Source organism: Choloepus didactylus, chromosome 5, assembly GCF_015220235.1.
Source record: "Choloepus didactylus isolate mChoDid1 chromosome 5, mChoDid1.pri, whole genome shotgun sequence".
Lineage (NCBI taxonomy): Eukaryota > Metazoa > Chordata > Mammalia > Pilosa > Megalonychidae > Choloepus > Choloepus didactylus.
The window spans coordinates 138,869,984-138,896,178 of record NC_051311.1 but is presented as its reverse complement, the minus strand read 5'-3'; the positions used below and the strand labels follow the sequence as shown (position 1 = coordinate 138,896,178).

General features: G+C 43.0%; 1 protein-coding gene across 1 annotated transcript; it reads left to right on the top strand.

Annotated features, from left to right (window-relative positions):
• Positions 1 to 393: 393 nt before the first annotated feature.
• TRIL (TLR4 interactor with leucine rich repeats) lies at positions 394 to 5,390 on the top strand. The gene has a single exon (XM_037837539.1). It carries the CDS (start codon positions 651 to 653, stop codon positions 3,087 to 3,089), a length of 2,439 nt encoding a protein of 812 aa, XP_037693467.1. The 5' UTR covers positions 394 to 650; the 3' UTR covers positions 3,090 to 5,390.
• Positions 5,391 to 26,195: the final 20,805 nt, after the last annotated feature.

The following is a 26,195-nucleotide window of genomic DNA, read 5'->3' as shown; positions in this document are numbered from 1 at the left end:
CCCCACCCCCTCCCACTCCGCGGTATCCTCTTTCTCCGCCTGCGTCCCCGGGGGGCAGAGTGTGGGAAGAACGAATTTCCGTCCGGTTTTCTCGCCACTCGCCCAGTTGGGTCCCATCAGGACGCAGCTTGCGCGCCCCCGGCTCCTCCCGGGGTTGTTCCACCGAGGCCGCGCTGGGTGTCCCACACCGAGAACGAGGAGGCACCAGCTGCGGGGGCCGAGCCGCCAGGGCACAGCAGCCAAATCGCACCCGGAGGAACTCTTGGAAAGGCTCCCTCCTGCAGCTGGGGAATCCACTCGGCGGGGGGAATCCGCGCCAGGGAATCCAGCTTTCCGGACTCCGCAGCAAACAAAAAGCGCAAGGTCGTGCTCCCTTTCCCCGCCCCTCGACGCGCACCGGGAGAAACTGTTTTCTGTAGAAATGCAACAAGTAGCACCCGGAGCTCGCGCAGCGTCCTGCGCCGTTTGACTTGGCCGGGCGAATCCCGCCTGCAGAGACCCGGTCCAGCCACCGGACAAAAGGCGGAGGAGGGACTGGAGTCCGAAAGAGGCCATTTAGCGTCTCTGGCCAGGCCAAGGGGAATGCAGAGGAGACACAGAGCGGGCGGGCCAAGAGGACGATCCGGCCGCAGCACGCAGGGCGGGCGGCGATGGAGGCTTTTCGCGCCCTGCGCTTCTTGCTGGTGGTGTGCTGCTGCCTGGCGCTCCCGCCAGGGGCCAAGCCCGTGTGCCCGGAGCGCTGCGATTGTCAGCATCCTCAGCACCTCCTGTGCACCAACAGGGGGCTCCGCGCCGTCCCCAAGACCAGCTCGTTGCCGAGTCCCCAGGACGTGCTCACCTACAGCCTTGGTGGCAACTTCATAACCAACATCACGGCCTTCGACTTCCACCGCCTGGGGCAGCTCCGACGGCTGGACCTGCAGTACAACCAGATCCGCTCTCTGCACCCTAAGACCTTCGAGAAGCTCTCGCGACTGGAGGAGCTCTACCTGGGGAACAACCTATTGCAGGCGTTCACCCCGGGCACGCTGGCCCCGCTGCGCAAGCTGCGCATCCTCTACGCCAACGCGAACGAGATCAGCCGCCTAAGTCGCGGCTCCTTCGAGGGCCTGGAGAGTCTAGTTAAACTGAGGCTGGATGGGAACGCCCTGGGGGCGCTGCCTGACGCGGTCTTCGCCCCGCTGGGTAATCTGCTGTATCTACACCTGGAGTCCAACCGGATCCGCTTTCTGGGCAAGAACGCCTTCGCCCAGCTGGGCAAATTGCGCTTCCTCAACTTATCTGCCAACGAGCTGCAGCCCTCCTTGCGTCACGCGGCCACCTTCGCACCACTGCGCTCCCTCTCCACCCTGATCCTCTCGGCCAACAGCCTGCAGCACTTGGGGCCACGTGTCTTCCAGCACCTGCCGCGCCTCGGCCTCCTCTCGCTCAAGGGCAATCAGCTTTCGCACCTCGCTCCAGAGGCCTTTTGGGGTTTGGAGGCCCTGCGCGAGCTGCGCTTGGAGGGCAACAGGCTGAGCCAGCTACCCGCGGCATTGCTTGAGCCGCTACACAGCCTGGAGGCGCTGGACCTGAGCGGCAACGAACTGTCCACCCTTCACCCCTCCACATTTGGCCACTTGGGCCGGCTGCGCGAGCTCAGCCTGCGCGACAACTCGCTCAGTGCCCTCTCTGGGGACATCTTCGCCGCCAGCCCGGCCCTCTACCAGCTGGATCTAGACGGCAACGGCTGGACCTGCGACTGCCGGCTGCGGAGCCTGAAGCGTTGGATGGGCGACTGGCACTCGCAAGGCCGGCTCCTAACCGTCTTTGTGCAGTGTCGCCACCCACCGGCCTTGCGGGGCAAGTACCTGGATTACCTGGATGACCAGCAGCTCCAGAACGGATCTTGCGCGGATTCCTCGCCCTCCGCTTCCCCGACAGCCGACCGCAGGCGACGGCCCCTACCCACAGCCGCGGGAGAGGAGAAGGCGCCCCCTGCAGGCAGCCTCGCCGAGGAGCTACCGCCCCAGCCTCAGCCGCAACAGCGGGGGCGATTTTTGCCTGGGGTAGTCTGGGATGGGGCCGTCAGGGAGCTCATTAGCAACCGCAGCGCACTGAGGTTGAGTAGGCGAGGCCCGAGCCTTCAGCAGCCGGGTCCTTCAGCCGCCGCTGCTGCGGGCCGGGCGCCACACCCGCTGGACCTACACAAGACGCTCGAGTTGGGGCAGCCCACATGGGCCGATCCCGAACACACAGAGGCCGCCTCGACGGCTGCGCCCAGCTCTGCGCCTCCACCCGCAGGCGACCCCTGGCAGCGCGCGGCGAAGCAGCTCCTGGCCTCGGAGCAGCAGGAGCATGCCGCCCAGTCCGACGGCGGGGTCAGCTTGCCGCCGCTGGTGTCCGACCCATGCGACTTCAACAAGCTCATCCTGTGCAATCTGACCGTGGAGACGGTGGGCGCGGATAGCGCCTCCGTGCGCTGGGCAGTGCGCGAGCACCGCAGCCCCCGGCCGCTGGGAGGCGCGCGCTTCCGCCTGCTCTTCGACCGCTTTGGCCAGCAGCCCAAGTTCCACCGCTTTGTCTACCTGCCCGAGCGCAGCGACTCGGCCACGCTCCGCGAGCTGCGCGGGGACACTCCCTACCTGGTGTGCGTGGAAGGAGTGCTTGGGGGCCGGGTCTGCCCCGTGGCACCTCGGGACCACTGCGCCGGGCTGGTCACTCTGCCCGAGCGGGGGAGCCAGGGCGGCGTCGATTACCAGCTGCTAACCTTGGCCCTGCTGGCCGTCAACGCTTTGCTGGTGCTCCTGGCCGTGGCGGCCTGGGCATCGCGCTGGTTGCGGAGGAAGCTGAGGGCACGGCGGAAGGGCGGGGCCCCGGTCCACGTTCGCCACATGTACTCCACGCGACGGCCCCTGCGCTCCATGGGCACCGGCGTATCCGCCGATTTCTCGGGTTTCCAGTCGCACCGGCCTCGCCCCACCGTGTGCGCACTCAGCGAGGCGGACCTCATTGAGTTCCCTTGCGACCGTTTCATGGACAGCGCGGGCAGCGGCACCGGCGGCAGCTTAAGGCGAGAGGACCATCTCTTGCAGCGATTTGCAGATTAGGTCAGGATCTCTAGGAGTGTAGAGACCATCTCACTGGTCTTGAGGAGCCAGCTTTCCAGAGACCTCTCGGCCCACCTCAGGGGAACGTCTCTTTTCCCCTTTTAGGCACTTGCCAGAAGCCAAAGGAGACTGAGAGCCAATTCGGGCACCACCCCCCAGTTCCCAGTACTCACACATGAAATAAATGGATGGTGCTTGGCGGTCAGGGCCAAGAATAAGGGACAAATGAATGTTGAGGTGCAGGGGTGGGGGCCCTTCTTGATATGGAACTCTTGGCCCAACTGTGGAAATGGCTTCTGTGACATTGCAGTGCAATGTGCCTGCCTCCCGCCTCCCACCGTTGGAGTAGAAGAGAGTGCTTGCACCCTCACTGTGACCCGAAAGAGATTTGGATGCATGCTTTTTGTGTGTTCTGTGTGAAATAGAAGAGTTTTGCTTCTATTTAAAGAAAAAAAGGGGCTTATTGCCATTGCAAAGGAGGCTTAGCAACTGACTCCACTGGTCTGGTGGCTTCTGCTAGAGTGACATTGTAAACAGGTGGAAAAGTTTAACACACTTGCCAAGGAACTCATTTATGTTGGCTGATAAAGCATTCAGGATACCTTAATGTTTAAATAATAAAAGACACTATTTTTTTTCAATAATGTGAAGAACTCTGACACTTAACAAACTGACCTTTAAACTTAAGAACTTATTTTAGTCAGGCTTGGTGTTCACCATTTTCCTTTTAACGTTGACATGGCAAGATGGTTTGCTGACTTTGGGAATAACTAAGATTATGTGCTTTCTCAGGAGAAAGCTGTGTGCAAGACTTTCCCTGTCAGGGTTGCTCCTGTGGTTTTTTAATTTTATTTTTTATAACCTATAGGTGGAAAAGGAGATTTCAATGCCAGACTTGATAAAGGCATGTAATGGGTATGTGATTGATGGACCCCTTAGGAGCTCCAGGGACTCTCTGACAGTGTGTCTAGATTGGGATGAATTCAGTGTGGTACTTAGCGTATTTTTATCAGTGACACACAGCTGACTGTGTGTTTTCTCATGAGTTGCATAGTCAAGTGGTAAGTGTAATTTCCTAGTTATAGAAGGGGAGCAAAAGGTGAATTGTCAATTGATAGTGTAATGTTTGACCACCTTAATATCCTATTCTATGTGAAATGGTAGAGGGGAAGAAATGTTGGGGAAAAAATGTGAAAGAAAGTACATCAATGGGTGTCTGTTTCCACTAAAACCAGAAGATTCTTACCAGTACTTAGACCTCACTGTGAAATAATTTTATATTTTGCAAATTAACCCCCCCCCCCCACTCTCCAGGGTTTTACTACGTTATAAAATCATACCTTTTGGTTAATAATTGCAGTATTTCTTTTAAATGTTTTTGTTTTAAACTTAGGGTTAGATTCTTTTATTTGCTCAGCTGATTTCAACTATCTGGGATACTTGCTTTCCCTGATATTTACAAAGTACATGGCTAACACTAAATGAAGTGGTTTGGTTTACATTAATAATTTTTCATGTGGTTGAAAAATGCGGTCATTAAAAGAGTGCATGCCGTGCTTATATTCACAAGCCCTTGTTTTAGTGCAAGTGGAGTGCCTTGGTGCTTAAGGCTAACAGTGAATCTTTTGTTTAGGGCTGCAAAGGCCCTGAGGGTCCTGAAGACTCAGGGAATTGTCACAGTCCAGGGGTCCTTCAACCCCAGTTCACTCCTTTCATGTTTGGCCTAGATTGAGCTGTGCCTGCCCTGGTCAGAACAGCTGAATGGGGACCCAGGCATCTAAATTAGTTGATCTTCATTTACATTCAGATGAGTAAATGTCCAGGCCATTTAAACTACAGCTGCCTTTCTGACAGTCTTATCTATGGGCCCCAAACTTAATAAGCCACAGGAAATAGACTGTCATTCTTAGTTCGCTGCCAGGGCTTGTTCTAAATTCTGAGCATACTGGTACATGGGAAAGGTGAAGTTGTTCCCTCTTATTTTTATCCTTCAGGCTGCAAGGTGCTGTCTGGCACCATTGGTGCTTCTGACTTTTTCATACATAAAGCAACTGCCTCTCTTAGCTGTGTCTTTTGCACAGCAGTGTAATTTTTGAGTCCCAGTTGAAAGCATGGAAAAGATCTCTGGTTCTTCTCCCCACCACCAACCCTTTCAAATGGAGAACTTCACTGAAAACATTAAATGCCCAGATCTGTGTTCTATTTAAAACAGTTTCACTGGAAGTTCTTTCAGTGGGAAATGAATAAATGTTATACATTATTATGTTCAGTTATGTCAATAAACCCACTTACTAATAGAAATGTTTTATTGTTGGACTTTCAAAATATTTCATACACTTTAATAATGATACACTGCATTTTTCTGCAGCTAGTTTTCATTAATGAGAATGAAACATAAGCTTTCTCTGCTCTCTCAATGTTTATTTCTATTTCCATGATAGAGTATGGACTTTACCTAGTTGTATTTTTAAGAAATGGTAGTGTCCCTTATGTCCAGGGAAACAGTGAGATGGCTCTAAAAGCAGATGGTCAGCTATGGTGTGGAATGTTGTTAAACACCAGTGAGGACAAGATGATTGGATGTCAGCAGGAATTGCCTGTTTAAAGGAAATGGAATTAAAAGCCAAGCTCTTTGACTCTCATGGTCAATAATAAGGAGGAATCTTGAACTGGAGGTCATTTTTGCCATTACAAAGTTTATGAAAAGATAAAATTTCTAAAGAAGAAAGAATAAACTTTGTATTACGTTAGGAGTGGGCCACTAAAGAACCATGGGAATTATTGTGGCGGGGCTCTCAGCTCAACCAATAGGATCCCTGCTTTCATAAGACAGAGGATTTTGTGATGCTGCCAGGTAACAAACGGGATGTGATTAGAACACCTTCACTAATTTGCCACACACCTGCTTTTCACCAGGCGAACAGCAACATGGGCAGCTGCTGTACATTAAAAAACCATTTAAATGACCCTGGGTTAACCTGGCAGGCTAGTTAACTGCTCCCCTCCTCCACTTCTAAGACTTGGAGATGAATAACAATCAAGTGTTCTAATGCCAGAAATGTACTTAAAATTCCAGACCATGACCTTCTCACTCCTATGACTTCACCATCCTCAGAGAATTAGAGTTCCATTAAAATTCAGAATGATGGTAAGTTGTAGGGGTAGGATCTTAGTCAACGGAAGATTGCATTAGTTCTACTTACCTACTCTCTTTGTGCCTTAGCTCCCCATCAGTTAAAATGGGGGTCCTACCAGTCTCAACTGCATAGCGATGTCCTGAGGAGTAGGACAGCACCAGTTACCTGGTGGGTATTTGATAAATATCATCTCTATCATTAGTCTCTTTCACCCAGGGCATCATGTGATACATTTTAGAAGTTTCATGAACAAGGCCTTTCTGGTTAAGCCCCAATCAATCAGAGAATTCAGAGAATGAGATTACAACCACCCCTCCCCTCCTTGTTCTGGTTTTATTGAGGGTCTTCTATGATACAGTGTGAAAGGATAGCTCTTCAAACACTCCCATGCTCTGGAGGGAAAAATGAATGTATCAGTATTTTGGCAAACTTCTGTTTATTAAGTTCTTGGTGTACGTTGATTCATCCTTCAGATTGGAACCAAGGACGCTTAAAGAGTCTTGCTTCTTAGTGCCTCCCACCTCTTTCCATTAATTTAGTGATAGCATCTGCAAGTATCCATTGACTCTTAGTTGGCTTAAACTGATGCTTTCCATGCACAAGTGCCTTTTTTCTAGGGATTTCAGATCACTTCATCCTTCTTAACCATGTAGCAAATAGTATTCTTTTCATCTTGCCTGGGAAACTGAAATATTTAGAGATTATTCTTAAATATATACATTACTGAAATAATTAGGAAAGAAAATGTCGTTTCCTGGTAACTGGTTGCTTTATCTTGGAGCAGAATACCTAAATATCCCATTACATCTGTTTGAAAGTTTTAGCTCCAGGTGGGGTGTTTCCTTATGGACACAGAAATGCGGCACTATAATTTGGCTGTGAAATGATACCAGATGCTAGACAGAAGTACATTTTTTTTGCACCCGAATTTTAAGTAACAGCATCTCCTGACTTGACAGATCTGTAACATTCTTTTCAAACTGACCAAATCTCTGTTAGCTCTGAGCCATAGTTAATGCTGAGACAGTGCAGCAGGATTGTGTAGTAATACCAGCTGTGGTCAAGAAGCAGTCATCCTCTCCAAATTACAGTATTTGATTAAGTAATGCTTACCCTATAACTGATTTCACACTTAGCTTTTAGTATATGTACACTGCTTATTCCTTTCTCTCCCAAATGTCCTATCCTAAGAATTTTTAATTTAAGTAATTAAAAATAATTACAAATAATGACAAACACCCACATTTGTACCACTCAGTAACGGTTAACATGTGTTGATGTTTGTTTTTGGCCTTAAACATCCGTATTGACAAAACACTGTCCTCAAAGGCAGCTACCATTGTGAGTTTGGTGTTTCCTTCTAGTCCATGTTTAAGTACTGTACTTATCTTCCCAGCTCCTCCTCCTGTGCCCACTATTGCTTTTCTAGATGCCATAAATTACCTTTTTTACCCTTTGATTAATCTTTAAATTGATAGCCACACCTAACAATTCAAATTGTATTTTTGATGGTAGTAGCTTTTGTATCAGTTTGTAGTTCATTTGATATTTCCTAGTTGTTCTCAGTGTTTATTCCCTTTCTATATGGCAGTTTCTATTTCTTCTTTGGAGGTGCTTATAATACATTAAAAATTTAATAATTTAACTACTCATGTGACCTTTCCTGCCTCTGCCCACTTACTCCTCTCTAGTCTTTAGGTGGAGCCCACAAAGGAGAAGAAAGGGCTGAGTTTATCCCTGGACTGAGTATATCCCTTGACCCCTACCTGCTCTGGGCTCCCTCTTCAGATGGTGTTGACCTCTGCTTCCCTCTTGTTGTGAAAGACTCTTGGACTCTATGACACTCTCCTGTGTGCCAAAGAAAAGGGTGACTTGCTCTGAGGAGAACACAGTTTGCTGCCTGGACAATCTTATTTTTGTACTCTGGCTTTCCCCACTTCATTTGGTCATTTGTCCATTTCTGTTTTGACTAGTGAACACACACACACGTGCACACAGACTGTTTGGTTTTACCTCACGCTTAATTCTGCTTAGGGTGTTCTCCTCTGTACTTTGTTGGTATCAATGATTATTATCCCCTCTTTTTCTTATTTGGGTCTAAAAAAACTTTTAATTTTGATATAATTTGTAACTTATCAAAAGAGTTGCAAGAATATTTCGGAGAACCTCCATATACCCCTTACCCTGCTTTACCAATTGTTAATATTTTGCCCCATTTGCTTTATCATTTTCTCCCTCTCAACCATTTGAGAGCAAATTGCAGATATCATGCTCCTTTGCCTCTAAATACTTCATTAGTAATTCCTAAGAACAAGGACATGCTCTTAAATAATCATAGTACAATTATCAAGATCAGAATATTTAACATGACTGCAATGGTATTATCTAATCCACAATCCATGCTCAAATTGTGTTAACTGTTCCAATAATGTCCTTTTTAGCTCTTTTTCCCCTGATCCCCTATCTAGGATCTTGTATTGCATTTAGCTGTTATGTTATTATCCCATCTCTCTCCCCCAATCCCTCTCTGTTTTCTTTGGCCTGATTTTCTTTAAGTCAAGTTTACTGAGCTATAGTTTATATACAGTAAAATTTTTGAATGTATAGTTCCATGAGTTTTGACTAATGCATATTATCATGTGACTGATAATTAAGTGATAAAAATGTTCCATCACAAAAAGTTCCCTCATGCCCCTTTGTAGTCAATTTCCTTCTCCCCTGGTGACCACGGATCTGACTTATGTCCTATAGTTTTCTTTATCCAGAATGGTATATATGTATGGAATCATCTATTATGTAGCATCATCTGACTTTTCTCACTTGGCATAATACTTTAATATTCAGCCATGTTGTTGCATATAATGGTAATTCATTCCTTTCTATTGCTTAGTGGTAATGTATTGTATATATTGCATTTTGCTTATCCATTTACCAGTGGATGGAGATTTGGATTTTTTTAGTTTTTGGCTATTATGACTAAAGCAGCTAAACATTTGTGTACAATTCTCTGGGTGGACATGTGGTTCATTTCTCTTCAGTAAATATCTAGGAGTAGGATTGCTAGGATGTTTGGTACGTATAACTTTATAAAAAACTACCAAACTGTTTTCCAAAGTGGCTGTACAATTTTGCATTCCCACCAGCAATGAATGTGATTTCTAGTTGCTCTACAAATTTGCTAGCACTTGGCAATTTACTTTTATTTTAAGCCATTCTATTAATTTGCAATTCTCTGATGACTAATGGTGTTGGAAATATTATTAATCATGTGCTTATTTGCCCCTGGTATCTTTTTGGTGTTATGTCTGTTTAAATCTTTTGTCCATTTAATTTTTATTAATTAATTAATTTTATTAATTGTATTCTTTTAAGTGAATTATAAGAGTATTTTTTATATTCTGAATACAAGTCCTTTGTTGGATATGTGTTATGCAAATATTTTCTCCCAATTTGTGGCTTTCTTTTTTTATTTTCCTAGTAATGTATTTCTTAACATTTAAGCTTATGATCCATTCCAAGCTGATTGTTGTATATGGTGTGAATTATGGATCAAGCTTAATGCCTTCTACATATGATTATCTACATGTCATTTTGTTGAAAAAAAAATAGGCCTTTATCCATTGCATGACCTCTGCAACTTTACTGAAAATCAATTGAACTTATATGTGTGGGTCTTTTCTGGAAATTCTGTTCTGATCCATTGATCCGTATGTTTACCCTTAGGCTAATACTAAGCTTTCTTGATTACATAGTAAGTCTTAAAATCAGGTAATATGAGTTCTACAAATTTGCTCATCTTTATCAAAGCTATTTGGGATATTCTAGCTTCCTTGATTTTCCAGATTAATTTTAATAACCACTTGTTACTGCTACCGAAAAGAGAGAGAGAGAGAGAAGTGGGGGGTGGGGAAGGAGTGCACGTGTGTGCTTGGTAGGATTTTGATTTTGATTCTTATTGATTGGGGGAGAATTGGCATCTTAATATTGACTCTCTTGATCTATTAATGTAGTATATCTCTCAATTTATTTAGGTCTTTTTAATTTCTGTCACAAATGATTTATCATTTTCAGCCTACAGATCTTGCACCTATATTGTTAGCTGTATCTCTAAGTATTTCATGTCTTTTGATGCTGTTGCAAATGGTACTTTTTTATATCTTCAGTTTCTGATTATCCCTTTCTGGCATATAGAAATACAGTTGTTTTTTTGATATTGGCCTGGTGGCTCATGAGCATACAAAACTTAGTTTTAGTAGCTTTGTTTATTTTCATATTCTTTTGGATGTTTTATATATGTGATTATATAATCTTGATAAAGATAATTTTATTTCTTCCTTCCAATTGGTGTTTGCCTTTTATAACTTTCTCTTGCTTAACTGCACTGGCTAGAAATACCAATAGAAGTGGTGAGAGAGGGCTTCCTTGCCTCATTGCCAATCTTAGGAAGAAAGCACTTGCTTTTTCACCATACGTATAATGTCAGCTGTAGATTTTACATAGATGCCCTTTATCAGATTGAGGAGGTTCTCATTAGCTGAGAGTGTTGATCATGAAAGGATGATGAAGTTTGTCCTTTGCTTTTTCTGCATCTATTAAGATGTTTGTATGGTTTTTTCCTTTTTAGTCTGTTGATCTGGTGAATTACATTGATTGATTTTCAAATGTTGAACTAACCTTGCATTCCTGGGATAAATCCCATTTAGTCATGTTATATGACCATTTTTATGTGTGATTGGTTTCATCCTGCTCATATTTTGTTAAGAATGTTTGCATCGATATTCATGATGGATATTGGTGTCTAGTTTTCTTCTAATGTCTGTGTCTGGCTTTTTTGTGTCAGAGTAATGCTGCCTCATAAAGTGAATTGAGAACTCTTTATTTTTCATTTCTATTTTCTGGAAGAGCTTGTGTAGAATCGATATTACTTATTCCTTTAATGTTTGGCAGATTCAATAGTGAAGTCTTCTTTGCCTGAAGTTATCTTTATGAGAAGATTTGTAACTACTAATTAAATATCTTTAATAGATTTAGGGCTCTTCAAATTATTGAATATTCTTAAATGAGTTTTGGAATTTGTGTCTTTTGAAGAATTTTGCTAACTCATGTAAGTTATGAAATTTATTGACATAAAGTTATTTAGAATACACCCTTATTATTCTTTTTATATCAGTAGGATATATAGTTATTGATTTTATTGATTTTTTTCAAAGAATCAGCTTTTGATTTCATTGATTTTACTTTTTTTTCAACTTCATTGATTTCTGCTCTCTGTTATTTTCTACTTTCTTCTTGCTTTAAACATAATGTGCTCTTCTTATTCTAGTTCTTACTGTAAATGCTTAGATTATTAATTGACATCTTTTCCTTTACTAATTTAACCATTTAATGCTATAAATTTCTAAGCATTGCTGTAGCTACTTCCTGAAAATTTTGATATGTTGTGTTTTCAGTTCTATTCAATTAAAATACTTTCTAATTTCCATTGTGATTTATTCTATGGCTTCTGATTTTATCAGTATGTTGTTTAATTTCCAAGTATTTGGAGATTTTCCAGATATCACACTGTTGTTGATTTCTAGTTTGATTCCTTTGTAGTAAGGTATTTCATTTTGTTGAGACTTGTTTTATAGATCATAATATTTTCTGTCTTGATGCCTGTTTCATGCACACATGAAAAGAATGTACATTCTGCTGTTGTTGGGTGAAGTGTTTTATAAATGTCAATTATTTGCTAGTATTGTATTGTTCAGGCCTTCTATTTGATTTTCTATATACTTGTTCTGTCAATTACTGAGAGAGGAGTGTTGAAGTATTCAACTGTAACTGTGGATTTGAGTATTTCTCTTTTCAGTTCTATCAATTTTTGTTTCATGTATTTTGAAGTTCTGTTTCTCAGTAACTACTCATTTAGGATTGTTATGTTTTATTAATGAATGACCTAACTAGCTTATTAACTAATGTAATATTACTTGCTATGAAGTCTACTTTGTCTTATATAAATATAGCCTCTCTAGTTTTTTTTTGCAAAGATATACATAAATTCCATAATTTTTTGCTTTTAACCTTTGTATATCTTTATATCTAAACTGAATTTCTTGTAGACAGCATGTATTCATTACGTATTGCTGCATAATAAATTACTTTAATACTTAGTGGCTAACAACCACAAACATTTATGATATCATATTTTTGTGGATCAGGAATCCAGGCAGGCCTAGCTAAGAGACTCTGGCTTGGGGCCTCTGACAAGTCTGCAGTCAAGTTGTCTGTCAGGACAGCAGTTGTCTCAAGGCTGACTAGGAGGCAGTCCACATCCAAGCTTGTGCACTTGGCTGCTGGCAGACTTCGGGTCCCTGTTGGCCAGAGATGTCAGTTCCTTGCCACGAGGGCCTCTCCTAGACAGCTCAGAACATTTCAGTAGGCTTCCCTCAGAATGAGCAAATGACCCTGAGAGAGGCCATCCAACATGGAACTTCTGAGGTGATATGATCATTTCACTTCTGCCTGTTCTATTCATAAGAAACAATTCAATAAGTCCATCCCACATCAAGAGGAGGGTATTACAGAAGGGCATGAGTGCCAGGAAGCAGGGCCCTTAGGGCTATGTAACACACAGAGTGTACAGTCCCTCCTTATTTATCTGATATTTGGGGCTGTGTAACTCAGTGTACACAGTCCCTGCTTTTCATTTGATTGGACAATCTTTACCTTTTAATTGGAGGTGTTTTGACCATTTACACTTAATGTAATTATCAATATGATCAGACTTAAATCCACCATTTTGTTAGCAGTTTTCTGGTTGTCCTGCCTGTTCTTTGTTCCTTTTTTCCTCTTTTCTGGCTTTCTTTTTGACTATTTCTTATAATTCTACTTTTATCTCCATTATTTTCTCATTGGCTGTATCTCTTTGTTTATACATATATAGGTTTTATGATGTACATCATTAACTTATCACAGTGAAGATCCTAACAATATTATACTACTTTATGTACAATATAAAAACCCTGCAGACTGGCCACCTGTTTTTGTAAATAAAATTTTATTGGCAAAGAGCCATACCCATTTGTTTATGTATTGTCTGTGGCTGCTCTCACACTAAAACAGCAGAATCGAGTAGTTAAGACTGTTTGTCTCACAAGCTTAAATTACTTACTGTCTGGCCCTTTGAGAAAAAGTCTGTCAACCCCTACTTTAAAAAGTCAATTATCTTTTAACATGATTAAGAATAGCAGTGGTGGGGGGGTCTTTTAAATTTACTCTCATTTTTAAAAACTATTGCTGGTGCTCCTTAATTTTGGTGGTAAATCCAGATTTCTATTTCATACTCTTCCTTTAACATTTCTTGTTGTAGAGTTCTGCCAGCAGTGGATTATCTCTGCTTTCATTTGTCAGAAAAACTATTTTGCTTTCATTTTTGGATAGTATTTTTCTTGGGTATAGAAGACTGACTTGATTTTTTCTTTCTTTTAGTGCTTTAGAGATGTTTTCCCATTGTCTTCTAGCTTGCATAGCTTTTGATAAGGATTCTACTCTCAATTCTTTTATTCCTCTATTTACTGTTTTCTTTTTCCTGTGCCAATTCAATACTGCACATTACTCAAAGGATCTCAGAATTTTGCATACATAAAATGTAACTCATTCTCATAAAGAAAATAAAAATGTTTAATTTTAGGATTTCCTATACTAAAGATATAGATTGACAACATGGCACATCTTATGGAAAAGAGAAGCTATATTTGAAATTTTGTCATGGTTTCATATATGTATTCTTTCTTAAATATGTCTCATTAATCATAATTAATGGGGGCAAATTGGTATCTATTTAATTTAACAGACTCATGTAAGCATGTGTCAGGCACACTTAGTCATTTAACCCTCATACTAACCCTCTGAGGTAGGTACTGTTAGTATCCCCATTTTAGAAATGAGGACACCAAGGCAGAGAGAAGTTAAGCGTTTTGATAAAACCCCTTGAGTGGGGAGGTGTTGGAGTCTGGGTTTGAAGCCAGGCCGACTGGCTTGAGTCCTGGCTCCTGATACAGACTCTGCTGCCCAGTGTGTGTCCACATGAAGACTGATAAAACATCACGGGGTTATCTTAAGATTCAACATGAAGATTTCTTCATTTCCCTACATGATCCTTTAAAAGTCATGTTTTAGCTGACTGGTTTGGCCTTTATTTTCTACCAATTTGTCTTAATCTGTGTAGTAGGTAAAGGGAAGGATCTGTTGTTAATGTAAATTCATTCTTAAATATTTATCTCGACATGTAGTCTATCTCACAAACCACACATTCTTGACAGGTATGGGTCACTGTTGTGCTCTCTAGGGTTAGTTCTTTCCACTGGTTTGGGAGCCCCCCAAGGACAGGGATGCTGTCTTGCCTTTTTGTGTCTCCACAGGGCCTGGCTAGCTGAGAGATCCCGGCTACCTGCTTATTGAGAGTGCTGTAAGGCAGCTGTTCAACCATGGGAGACACACATCCTAGACACTGTTCACACAAAAATGATACACTCATGTGGGGGCAAGTAATATAATAGCTGTAATTCCACCCAGGTATACATATATATATAGCAATGGTTAAAAACCAAAGGATGCTGTAAGGTGGCACATTTGACTGGGGGTACAATATGAGTCTACTTTTTCTATCTTTAATGTAGAAACATGGTTCTCAAAAAGTGAATGTTTGGAGAATTTAATACAGATGTCTTCTCTTTCTATACAATTTGTAGGTTCAGACTGCTTAGAATAAATCTGGGGTTGTGTCTTATTTATGTTGGTATTCCCATCACCTACCACAGTACATTTAATATAGAAGTTTCTCAATAAATGCTAGTAGAATTAAAAAAAAAAATTACCATTCATCCTATTAGGAAGGGGATTTGTAGTAAGAAGATCTTTTAGTCAAAGTTCTTTTGGGTCTACAAAATCTGACTTTTGCCTTTGAGTACATGGAACAGAATATTTTTGGATGCGCAGTGACGACTTTGTTTTTCACCAATTCCCCATTCTTTCTTAAGTAACTTCTTCCCCCACAAAATCATGACTGAAACTTTAAAAAGAATCAAAGGCATAGCAATAATTTATGAATTTCTTTCTGCACTGGAAAGACACAAGGCAAGTGTTTTTGTGTGATAAGGGACATGTCAATGATGCTGTGAGGCGTGAATTGAAGCATCAGCAACTAGTCCCACCAGGTAAATGATTATCTGCAGGTGCCAGAGTGAGCATTCTCAATGGCTTACGAGGCTGCTGGCCTTGGCATATTTATCATCATTACCCCAGGGGACAGAAACCGATATCTCTATTCTTGAAAATACGCGTCCATAAAAGGAGGCACAATGCAGTAGAAAAGCATTTGTGTGTGTGTGTGTGTGTGTGTGTGTGTGTGTGTGTGTGTGTGTGAGAGAGTGTGTGTGAGAAAGAGAGAGAGAGTGAATGTTTGGTTTCCTACATTTTCTTTTCTTTTTAAACTTTTAATATTTTTACTGAAGAAGGAAAATGACATCAGACTCCCATCTGCAAGCTCAGATTCACAATAGCTGCCCGGGTCTGCAAGATTTCAAGGGGCATAGTTTTTCCTTATAAGGGAGCTGAGTGAGGCTGCAAAAAAAAAAAAAAAACGGACAATCTGTGTTATCATCTCTCAGGCTATGCTTGCTGTCTGATTAGAGGAGGCTGGAGGTGAGGGACGTGACCTTGGTCAAGGCGCAGACTGCCACCTTCCCCTCCCCCCACCTCGCGCGGTGCCGACGGCTTCCTGGCCTGGAGTTTATAGGCGAACTTGGGGACTTGGGTTGATCAGCTCAGGAACGACTTAGAACAAAGCATGAGTGACAGGTGGGAGTGGAGCCCTGTGGAAGCCGGGAGAGGAGAAAGGTTTCATTTCTAGAGAGAAGCCATCGCCATTCAATCTGTGGATGTTTGTCTCAGTTGGGAGCAGTTTTTTGATTATTAATTAAAGTGAACAGGGAAGGGTCATGTAAACAGCAGAGGAAATGGCAGAGCATTTGATTTTTCCTGACAGAGAATAGGGACGTGGGAAAGAGCAGCTTGTGGGAAGAAGCTGTAGATTCCCTCATCGTACATCTGAACGGTCATCCTTTTGAAGACATTGATGTATCTGAGTTGAAATATGTTCTATGGTTCAAAGAGAACTGAGGCACCCAAAGCTTTTGCAGACTCCCAATGGGGTGTGAATTGCAGCCACCCAAAGGGCTTGGCCTAATGGCTTCTTTTGATTTCTACATATGGGTACTCACCCGAAGGGCCTGCCTCCTTTCCTGGGATCTCAAATACCATGGGGACTGTTCGGGAAAGCACAGCTCCTTGGAAAGAGTGTCATCCTTTCAGCCATTTGACTTCTTAATAGTATAGTGTTTTCAAAAATGATCTCATTCCCTAAATGCCGAGGTAGATGGAAATTCAGCCAGGTGCCAGGAATTTTGTTAAACACTTGTGTGCACTATCTCCATCCTCATAGAACCCAATTAATATTATTATTTCCATTGTACAAGTGAAGCAATTAAGGCTCATAGTTAAATTACTTGTTGGGGCCCCCATCTCAAGTGTCAGCTAAATCCCATATATTCCTTATTCTCCTTATTCTTTCCACTCTGTGTCACTACTGCCCTAAGTATTTGCATGTTAATCTTTGGAGGATGCAAAGGGTTTTTTAAAAACTTAAAAATCACATTGAGATAAGAATTCAGTTTCCCCCTTTGAGCCTCCTGTGTAAAATGAAGAGATGGGATTTAGATGATCTCTGAGTGTCCATCGAGCCCTAAAAGGCATCTAAAATTATGATTTTTATTTTCCCTGTTTTGGATGTGAGAAGGAGAGAATGTAGGCTGTCAATCTGCCTTTTTTTTTTTTCAGTTGGAATTTCAACATCGCATCGTGGAATTTCCTGGTTCTCAATCAAATATGTTGGTCCCCAACTCTCAGAAGCACATCTATTTTTGACTGCATGGAATTATAATCTGGTCATTTGGGGGGCAATTCCCTTGGAGCCTTGTGTTTTTATTTTCTCTTCCTCAAGTATCCTTGTGCTTCTACTGCTTCTACAGATGCTCAGAGCTCACCACAAGCAGCCTCATTTACTCCCTGCAGGCAAGCAGTAGCCAGTCTCAGTGGCCAGAGAATCATGGTTGACTTTCTAGTGCCGAGATGGACTTCCACTCTGGGCCTGTCTCTTGTGGCGCAAACTGGGCCAACGAACAGGATTTGACTAATTTAGTTCAGGAACACTCACTTGTTTGTGGATATGCTAATGATGCCAGTAAAATTCAATTACTGTATCCCAGAGGACCACAGCAAGTGATAATAAATTAGGAAACATGAGCTTTGCAGTGTCAGAACTGAAATTATAATGGGGTACTAAAAAAAAAAAACAGACAAAAATCCTAAGCATTCATTCAATAATAGCTACTGCAGTTTTCCCTACCAAAAAATTAGTTCATCAACTAACCCTTTGTTCTTGTCATAAAAGAATATGCCTGAGACACAGCCAATAACATTTTATCTTAATTACTTGGTATTGTGGTAGCCCCCAGAGCACACCTGGCCCTGGGTAAATGGAAACCCGGAGGAGACGGCCGCCTGGGAGGGCCTCCCCCGGCCGTGGCACTAATCCATGCTGGGCTCCCAGCTGCTCAGTGCCCACGGCCACGGATCTCGGGTTGCCATCCAGGGCCGAGGTTTAAATGGAGGTTGTAACCTCAGAAGGTCCGGCTCGTACTTAACCACTGACATCCATCAAAAATGTCAAGGCTTGCATTGTCGCATTAATTCGAACCAGCTTTCCTGCTATCAGCTCCGTTTTCATTCCTAACCTTTCCACCCTGTCTTTCTTCCTTTGTGCAGTAGTTTACGGCCTCTCATGTTTGTGCCTTCTGCCTGTGAGTTGTGCACTAGACGGCCGCTGTTGGCTCTCCCGCATGCCGTCAGTGGAACTGGAGGAATTCATTGATGTTCCTTCTCCAACGTGAGATTTGACTGTGTGAAGGGAGAAAGAACATCAAGGCAGTTAGACAGTCTGGATATATCTGCAGACTCTATGGCCTACCCGTAAGACAATTTTAAAGTTAAGATGGTGTATCGTTGGTGTCTTCCTTCACTTTATTTCCTTTATTATCCGAGTCCAACATCCAAGTTTACAACACAGGATCGGTGAACAGAGGAGACACCGAGATGATGACAGAGAAGGTAAAAGTATTTTCTGAGTTAGCAAAAGATCATTTTGCCCTGTTGTAAAAGTCTCCTGGGCATTCGCGGAAGCCACACTCGTTTCCTGGAGAGCTGCTCCACCCTTACCCACCACTGCATGCAGAATGATAAACCTGGGTCATGCTTATTGGACATGACCCCATGAGGCCGGCCAACACCCGACCCAAGCTGGGCTTAGCAGAACCTTTCTCCCAGGAGCTTGGACAGTCAGTTGTTTAGTTGTGCTGGAGCTGGGAGTGGTAGAGCTCTGGGGGTGGGAGTTACTATTTTCAGCCATGAGTACAGAGGTGGGAAGTGGGAGGTGGGGTAGATTTGCAATATAGCAGAGCTATTGAGAGTAGAGACCAGAAACTATCCAGCCCTGGAGAGATGGGCAGTCACGGCCTTGGTCCTGGGTGACTGTCCACTTCATGCTTCTAGACCTTCCTGGGTCTCCCAATAAATTCTCCCTTTTTGCTTGGGTTGATCTCAATGGGTTGTTTTGGTTTGGTTTTTAGCTGGCAGAAGAGCTTTACGACAGTGCCATCTAGCATTTTCTTGGGGTTGGATGGTGTTTGAAAACAAGATCATGAGTGGCTCTGCCAGGATTCTTTGAATATAGTCAGTTCCAATAATATGCATTGAATGGATGGTCTAGAGTAGGCCTGGCAGTGTTGGCGGCCTAACTGGACAGAGTTAACCTTCCATGAAGGATGATAAGGATGATCCTCCATTTCCCCTTTGCTAACCCTTCACCTGAAATCTCGCATCTGTCCTCTCTGTAAGGCCTGTGCCTCTGCTGCTCCCAGCCCTCAGGTCTCAGACCTTTATATCCACCCCCATTTAATTTGCCTCTGAGCTAATACTGTTAGGTGTCTACCTTCCCAAGGTCTTGCAAATTCTTTTTCAAGGATGTTGTCATTTGATAAAAAGTGAATGTATTCTTTCATCAGGAGTAAGGGAATTAGCAGTTGTGGCATACCATTTTAGGGCTTGCCAGAATTAGGGTTGATTCTTTTCATACAATGAAACAGAAGTCTCAGGCCATCAAGAGACACAAAGTGATCAGAGGATTTTACTGTCCCTTTATTTCCCATGAAATACAATGTTAAGAAGTGTTCATATTGTCCCCACACTACTTCCTGTCCTCTGCCAGGAGGGATTTCATCCAATGTCCCAGCTGTCCTGGAGCCTGCACTGGGGACCTGGCTGGGAAGAGAGGCTGATCAGAAGGGTTTTGCTCACACACCACAGCCAAGCTCAGAGCTCTGTGAGGGGAATCAAGCCACCTTCCCTCAGGGCAGAGGCCTGTGGAAATGTCCACTCTGGGACTCTGTCCTCATTTGGCACCATGAGGGGTGAATGTCTCTCCATTATCCATTAGAAAATCAAGCGCCAGCAAGCATGATCTCTAAATAAATGGGGACTTATGGGGGAGATTACATTTCCTACTCCCTTGGTATTGGTCGTCTTCTAGGAAAAGGGCTCATGGGCCTTAGCATAGCTTGTTTAAGAGCTATGGTCACAATTTATTACCCTCTTCTGTTCTCCTTAGAAGGAAAATCAGGACAGAAGGTATTGGATTAGCTATAATACAAACCTAGATGTGGCAGGCCCTGTGCTGGGTGTTCTGCATGAATCTCATTTAAATGCCACAGTGGTCCTACAGCATGACTGTGTTATTACTAATTTTCTAAGAAGTTAAGTGAGATGCCTAAAAGGTTACATAGCCAGCACGTGACCAAGCTAGAGTGTGGACCCAAGTTTATCCGGAACTTAAAAACCATGCTAATTCTACTTCTCTCTAATGCTGTATTTCCCAAACTCCTTGGAGAAGAATGACGAGGGTGAGTGCTTGTTAAAAATTTGGTATCTGGGTCCCACTACAAATATGCTAAATCAGAATCTTTTAGAAATGGGTACAAGAATCCATTCCAGGTGGATCTTATAAGGCAAGTTAGAGAAACGCTTCTAGAATGCTTAAATTCTTTTACAGTAATTCTTAGAAGTGAGGTATATACTAAGAAAATACTTTGTTTTTTACTAAACTTTTATTTGGAATCATTTGCGATTTACACATAAGTTGCAAAGATTATGCAGAAAGTTCCCATATATCTCCTCTCACCTATTTCCTCTTGTTAACATCTTACATAAACATGGCACATTTGTCAAAACTAACAAACTAACACTGATAAATTACTATTAACTAAACTCCAGACTTTATTCAGATTTTATCAATATTTATACTATTGCCCCTTTTCTGTTACAGGATCTAATCCTGGATACCACGTTGCATTTAGTGAAGAGTTTTTTGATAGCACACATGTTCTCTACTACACTAAACATAAGTGTACCCTATAGCACAGCAGTTCTACTCCTGGGACTAAACATGTATGCATTTATAGCAAATGACATGTATAAAATGTTCATAGCAACTCTATTCATAATGGGCAAAACTAGAAGCAACCCCAAATGTCCATCAGCAATAGAATAGATAAAAAAAAAATTGTGGTAAATCTATGCAATGGAATGCCATACAGCAATGAGAAGGAATGAGCTAGAGCTAGGTGTAAAAATGTGGATGACTTTTGCAAATATAATGGTGCAGAAATGAAGCCATACAAGGAAGAATATACATTATATGCTTCCGTTTATATAAAATTAAAAACAGGCAAAAATAATCTATAGCATTAGAAGTTGAAATACCTTTTGAGGGGAGGGTAGTGTGCCAGTTTGGGTAAATTATGTTCCCCTAAAAGCCATATTCTTTAATGCAATTTTGTGGGGGCAGACATGTTAGTGTTGATTAGGTTGGAATCTTTTGCTTGAGTGTTTCCATGGAGATATGACTCAATCAACTGTGAGTGAAACATTTGATTAAGTTACTTTTCATGGAGATATGGACTCCACCTATTCAGGGTGAATCTTGATTTACTCACTGGAGTCCTATAAAAAGAATTCACAAACAGAAGGATCTCAGAGCTGCTGAGAGGGATATTTGGAGAGAAGCTAACAGCCGACTCGGATGCTGACACTTGGAGATGCTTGGAGACGTTTGGAGATGCTAGTCCAGAGTTTACTCCTGAGAAGCTAAGAGAGGACCCTGACGCATAGATGCACAGGAGCTGAAGAAGCTAAGAGAGACCCAGAGACATTTTGGAGAAAGCCATTTTGAAATGTAGTCTGGGAGCAAAGGAACAGCAGATGCCAGCCACGTGCCTTCCCAGCTGACAGGTATTCTGGATGCCATCGGCCATTCTTCGGTGAAGTTATTTTCTTGTTAATGTCTTAGTTTGGACACTTTTATGGTCTTAGGACTGTAAATTTGTAACCAAATAAATCCCCTTTATAAAAGCCAATCCATTTCTGGTATTTTGCGTAACGGCAGCATTAGCAAATTGGAACAGGTAGTGTCTGCGATGGGACAAGAGAGCAGATTCCGGAGTGCTGGGATGTTCTATTTCTTGATCTGAGTGCTGGTAATATAGGTGCATTGGATTTGTGAAAATTCATCAAACTGTGCACTCAAGATTTTTGCACTTTTCTCTCTATAATTTATTCCTTAAAATTCATTTAAAACACACACTCACAAGAGCTTTATCCCACCCTGGCTGAAGTAGAATCTACAAAACTTCTGTCCTGCCAAGCATATTTTGAAAAAGCACCCTAAGTCATTCTAATAGGCAGGGCCAGCTTCATCGTTATGCAACCTGTGTAGCTGCATAAGACCCATGCTCCTGAAGGGTCCAGTGCTTGGTTTAATGCTCTTCTGCCATTGTCTTGAACTTCTTGATAATTTTGTCTTTGAACTTGTGCTCTGTTTGTGAAGTCCAATGGGACGATGGAGCATGGGCGTGAGCAGAGGAGATACACGTGAAATGTGTGTCTGTGCTCCTTGCTGTCCCATGTGCATTTGTGATGACTCTTTAGCTCACAATTCTGGTCAGCCCGTGATGCATGGGAGTTCAGCAAGACGCAAAGGAAGAACGAGCTAAATATGTAAGTGGAGTAAATGAGCAAGTGGGGATTTTGACAGTCCCAAGAAGTCATGCCTTCTATTTAAACCAGAACTCACTTTGAATGCAGAAAGAAGGCAATGGTGTTCTAGAAAACACAAATGACCAAGGAACCCTATTATAGCCTGAACTACTTCTGTTACTTCCCTGTGTTAGCCAACCACCTACCCTGAAAATGCTGAATGGAAGGAAAGAGAAAGACAGGGCACCCCGTATTTCCTCTTTCTTTAAAACCTTCCTTGCTCAGCAGCAAGCTGAAGGCAGAGAGTGTTGGTAGAATGTGTGTGCATCAAGAAGTGAGATGTAAACAACAGTTGAGTTCATTTTGTGAGGCATTTCCCAGTTTCAGTAAGAACAAAATACATGTTCATGAAAGAGCTGTGCAACATACAAAATTCCATAATTTTGGTGATTTTGTGTATGAATTAAATGCTCTTATATTTGCCTTTAAATTGGCATTGTTTTAACTTAATGGAGCAACTGATGGTGGCAATTCTGGCAGCCTGGCAGGTGAGTGAAAGGATATGTTGGGAAAAGAGGGCTTTTTGCCAGCCCATGCCATTACCGCAAAGTGGTGGCTTCTCCTCCGTGAACCAGCCCTCCTGCCCAGATGGCTGCAGTGTTCTTGCCGTGGCCCAGGGGCTAGCAGGATTCCTGTTGGCTCTTCCCAGTGGCCAAGTGCTTTTTGATACAGAAATTGTAATGGCAAATGCTACAGCAAGAAGCAGTCGGACGTCTGACCTGCCCTAGGCATGTGGCATTTTCACGCACCACTCTATCGTACCACTTGTTTCCTTGCTCCAGTGGGTAGGTGTTTTTTTTTTTTTCTTTTAGTTTGAGTATGAAATCAAGGAAATATCTTCTGCATCCAGAAATCTGCCAACTCATTAAACATGGAATGGGGTGTTTCCATGAAAAGGCAGCACAGTGGGTTTGGGACAGCAGTTTTAATTTATATCTGAAAACAAATTAGCCTAATGGAGCAGAACACATACAAATGACCGTACAGCCAACCTGCACTAGGAAACAAAGTATAGCTCTCTGGCTAATTAACAGGCACAGTGGCTTTCTCCTTCACTTTGAAATTTCCTTGCTGCGTGCCTTGTAGGGTGGGGTGATTATTTTAAAATTAAAAGGCTTATCATCTGGTGGTGGGAGAGCCATCCTTCCTTGCAGTGGGGCCGGGCTGCTGTGACACATGGAAAGGGACTGTGGCCTGAGCAACCCTTCCTGTGCAAAGGTGACTGCCCATCACCCTGGGCACGCAGCTGCCATTCTCGTCCTGGCGAGATTTGCGGCACCCGGTGGTGACACATGGCCAAGGATGGGACATAGTCATTCAGTGGCCAGCTCAAACCATCACTCTGCGCCCTATTTTAAACAATGAATATTGGTGGTCACAGGTTTCACCCCATAACCCTTCCCTCTTCCTTCTCTTCTCCCATCCCTATTCTTCCCTTTCTTTGCACTCTTTCACCTTTTTTACTTCCTCTCTTCTAGGAAGTCATTCTAACCTCTGTCCCATCTCCTCTTTCCTCCCCATCCAGCCTCATACTCATGGTGCTTCCACCAATTCCATTTCTCTCTTTCTCATCTCAAGTCTCCCTCCTTTGCCTCCTCTCCCCTTTCCGGCTCCTAGTTTAGACACACAGTGTCTTGTCTGGAATTCTGCAATTGGTCTCCCTGCCTCCTCCTCTCTACCTTCCATAGTGCTATGTATTAGTTTCTTAGATGCTGTAACAAAGCACCCCAAGCTGGTTGGCTTAGACAGGAGAAATGCATCTCACAGTTCCCAAGGCTGAGGTCTGAGATCAAGCTGTCAACCGGGCGGTGCTCCTCTGAGGCTCCGAGGGAGCATGTGCCCCGTGTTTGTCTCCGAGCTTCTGGTGGTAACTCCAGCCTCTGTCTTCACATGGCCATCTTCCCTCTGGGTGCTGTCTCCTATAAGGTCACCACCCATATGGGACTAAGGGCCTGCCCCACTGCAGCAGGACCTCACCTTAACTGATTCCATCTGCAATGGCCCTATTTCCCAATAGGGTCATGTGCTGAGGCATTGAAGTTTAGGACTCCAACATGTTTTTGTATTCGGGACACAATTCAACTCATAACAAGCTATGAAGCAGATCTTTTAAAAACTGAAATTTGATTGATTGGCTCCTCAGATTAAAATCCTTTATCTCCATAGCTGTGAGAAGAAAGCTTTCTCACTTGGCTCTCAAGGGCCCATCACCTCTGCCTGGAATGTTCTGGAATTCTCTTCCCTCAGCCCCCAGCCAGTCTCCTTCCCTCCCCTCCTTCAGGACCTATTTCAAATGTGCAAACTAAAGCCACAACCCCTCTGACAACCCTTCTGTTGTATTTTGCCTTAGCACTTGTCATGTGACATACTCTTTTTCATTTGCGTTGTTCGTTGTCTTTTTCTTTACCCTCACTCCTACCCACTCTGTGCTAATGTAATTTGTGGCAAGGCAGGGATTTTTCTCTCTCTTGGTCACTGTTGTATCCCAGTCCCTAGCACATTGCCCCATAGTAGGGACCCCATAATTATTTGCTGAATGACTCATCAAATGGATCTGAGCCTGGCCTACTTCTCTGGCTGCATCCCTGCCCCTGCCCCACAAACCATGGGCTCCAGCCACGTTAGATCCCTGAAGATCTGCATCATACATCCATAAATTCACACACGCCATCCTTGCCTTCTGCAATCTCTCTCTCCCCTTTAGATGTACATCAAGCTTGTCCTCATCCTTCCAGGTCCCAACAGAGCCTCATCCACAGGAGACCCCTTCCCATAGCACCCACCCTGCCCTGCTCAGCCCACACGCCGTGCTTGTCATCCTCCTCGAGACACTCTGCAAGCCCAGGGTCCGAGGGTGCCATTTCTGTCTTTTTCCCACCCTGGTGCTTTGGAGGTTTGGCAAACGAACACCCAAGTGACATGCCCAAACACACAAGCAGTTAGTGTCAAGGGCCAACTAGTGTGCAGATATTCCAGACTTCAATCCATCCCACTTGCTATTTCCATCAGATAATGCCTGATAAAGACATTCTTACCAATCTCCCTGAAACTTGCAATATATCTCTCCACTTCCACATACTCTAGCCTCCTGGTTTTCTTCAAAAAACATAGTTTAATTTGTCATTTCCTTAATTTCCTATGTTACTCAAAATGTCATCCAAGTAATTGATTTTCATGAAGGTATTAGTAGCTGTTAAAACAGATTTTAGGCATGAATATTTCACTGAGATTTTAAGACATGTTTTGAAGTTAGTCGAATGAAAGGAACAAATTCTAATACATTTGCAGATATTAAGGCATTTGTTCTGTGGATATGCTTTATCATGAAAAATTTCAAACACACTTAAAAGTAATGGGAATAATACCATAGAGTCTCATAGATATACCACCAATCAATGATTTACATTTCTTTTTGCTTTTTCTTTTCTATTCCCTGCTGAATTATTTTTTTTTTAATTCAGTTTTATTGAAATACATTCACACATCATATAATCATCCATGATATGCAATCCACTGTCCACAGTATGATAACATAGTTATGCGTTCATCACCACAATCTATCTCTGAACATTTTCCTTACATCAGAAAGAACCAGAACAAGAATAAAAAATAAAAGTGAAAAAAAAAACACCCAAATCATCCCCCCATCCCACCCCATTTGTCCTTTAGTTTTTATCCCCATTCCTCCACTCATCCATACACTAGATAAAGGGGGTGTGATCCA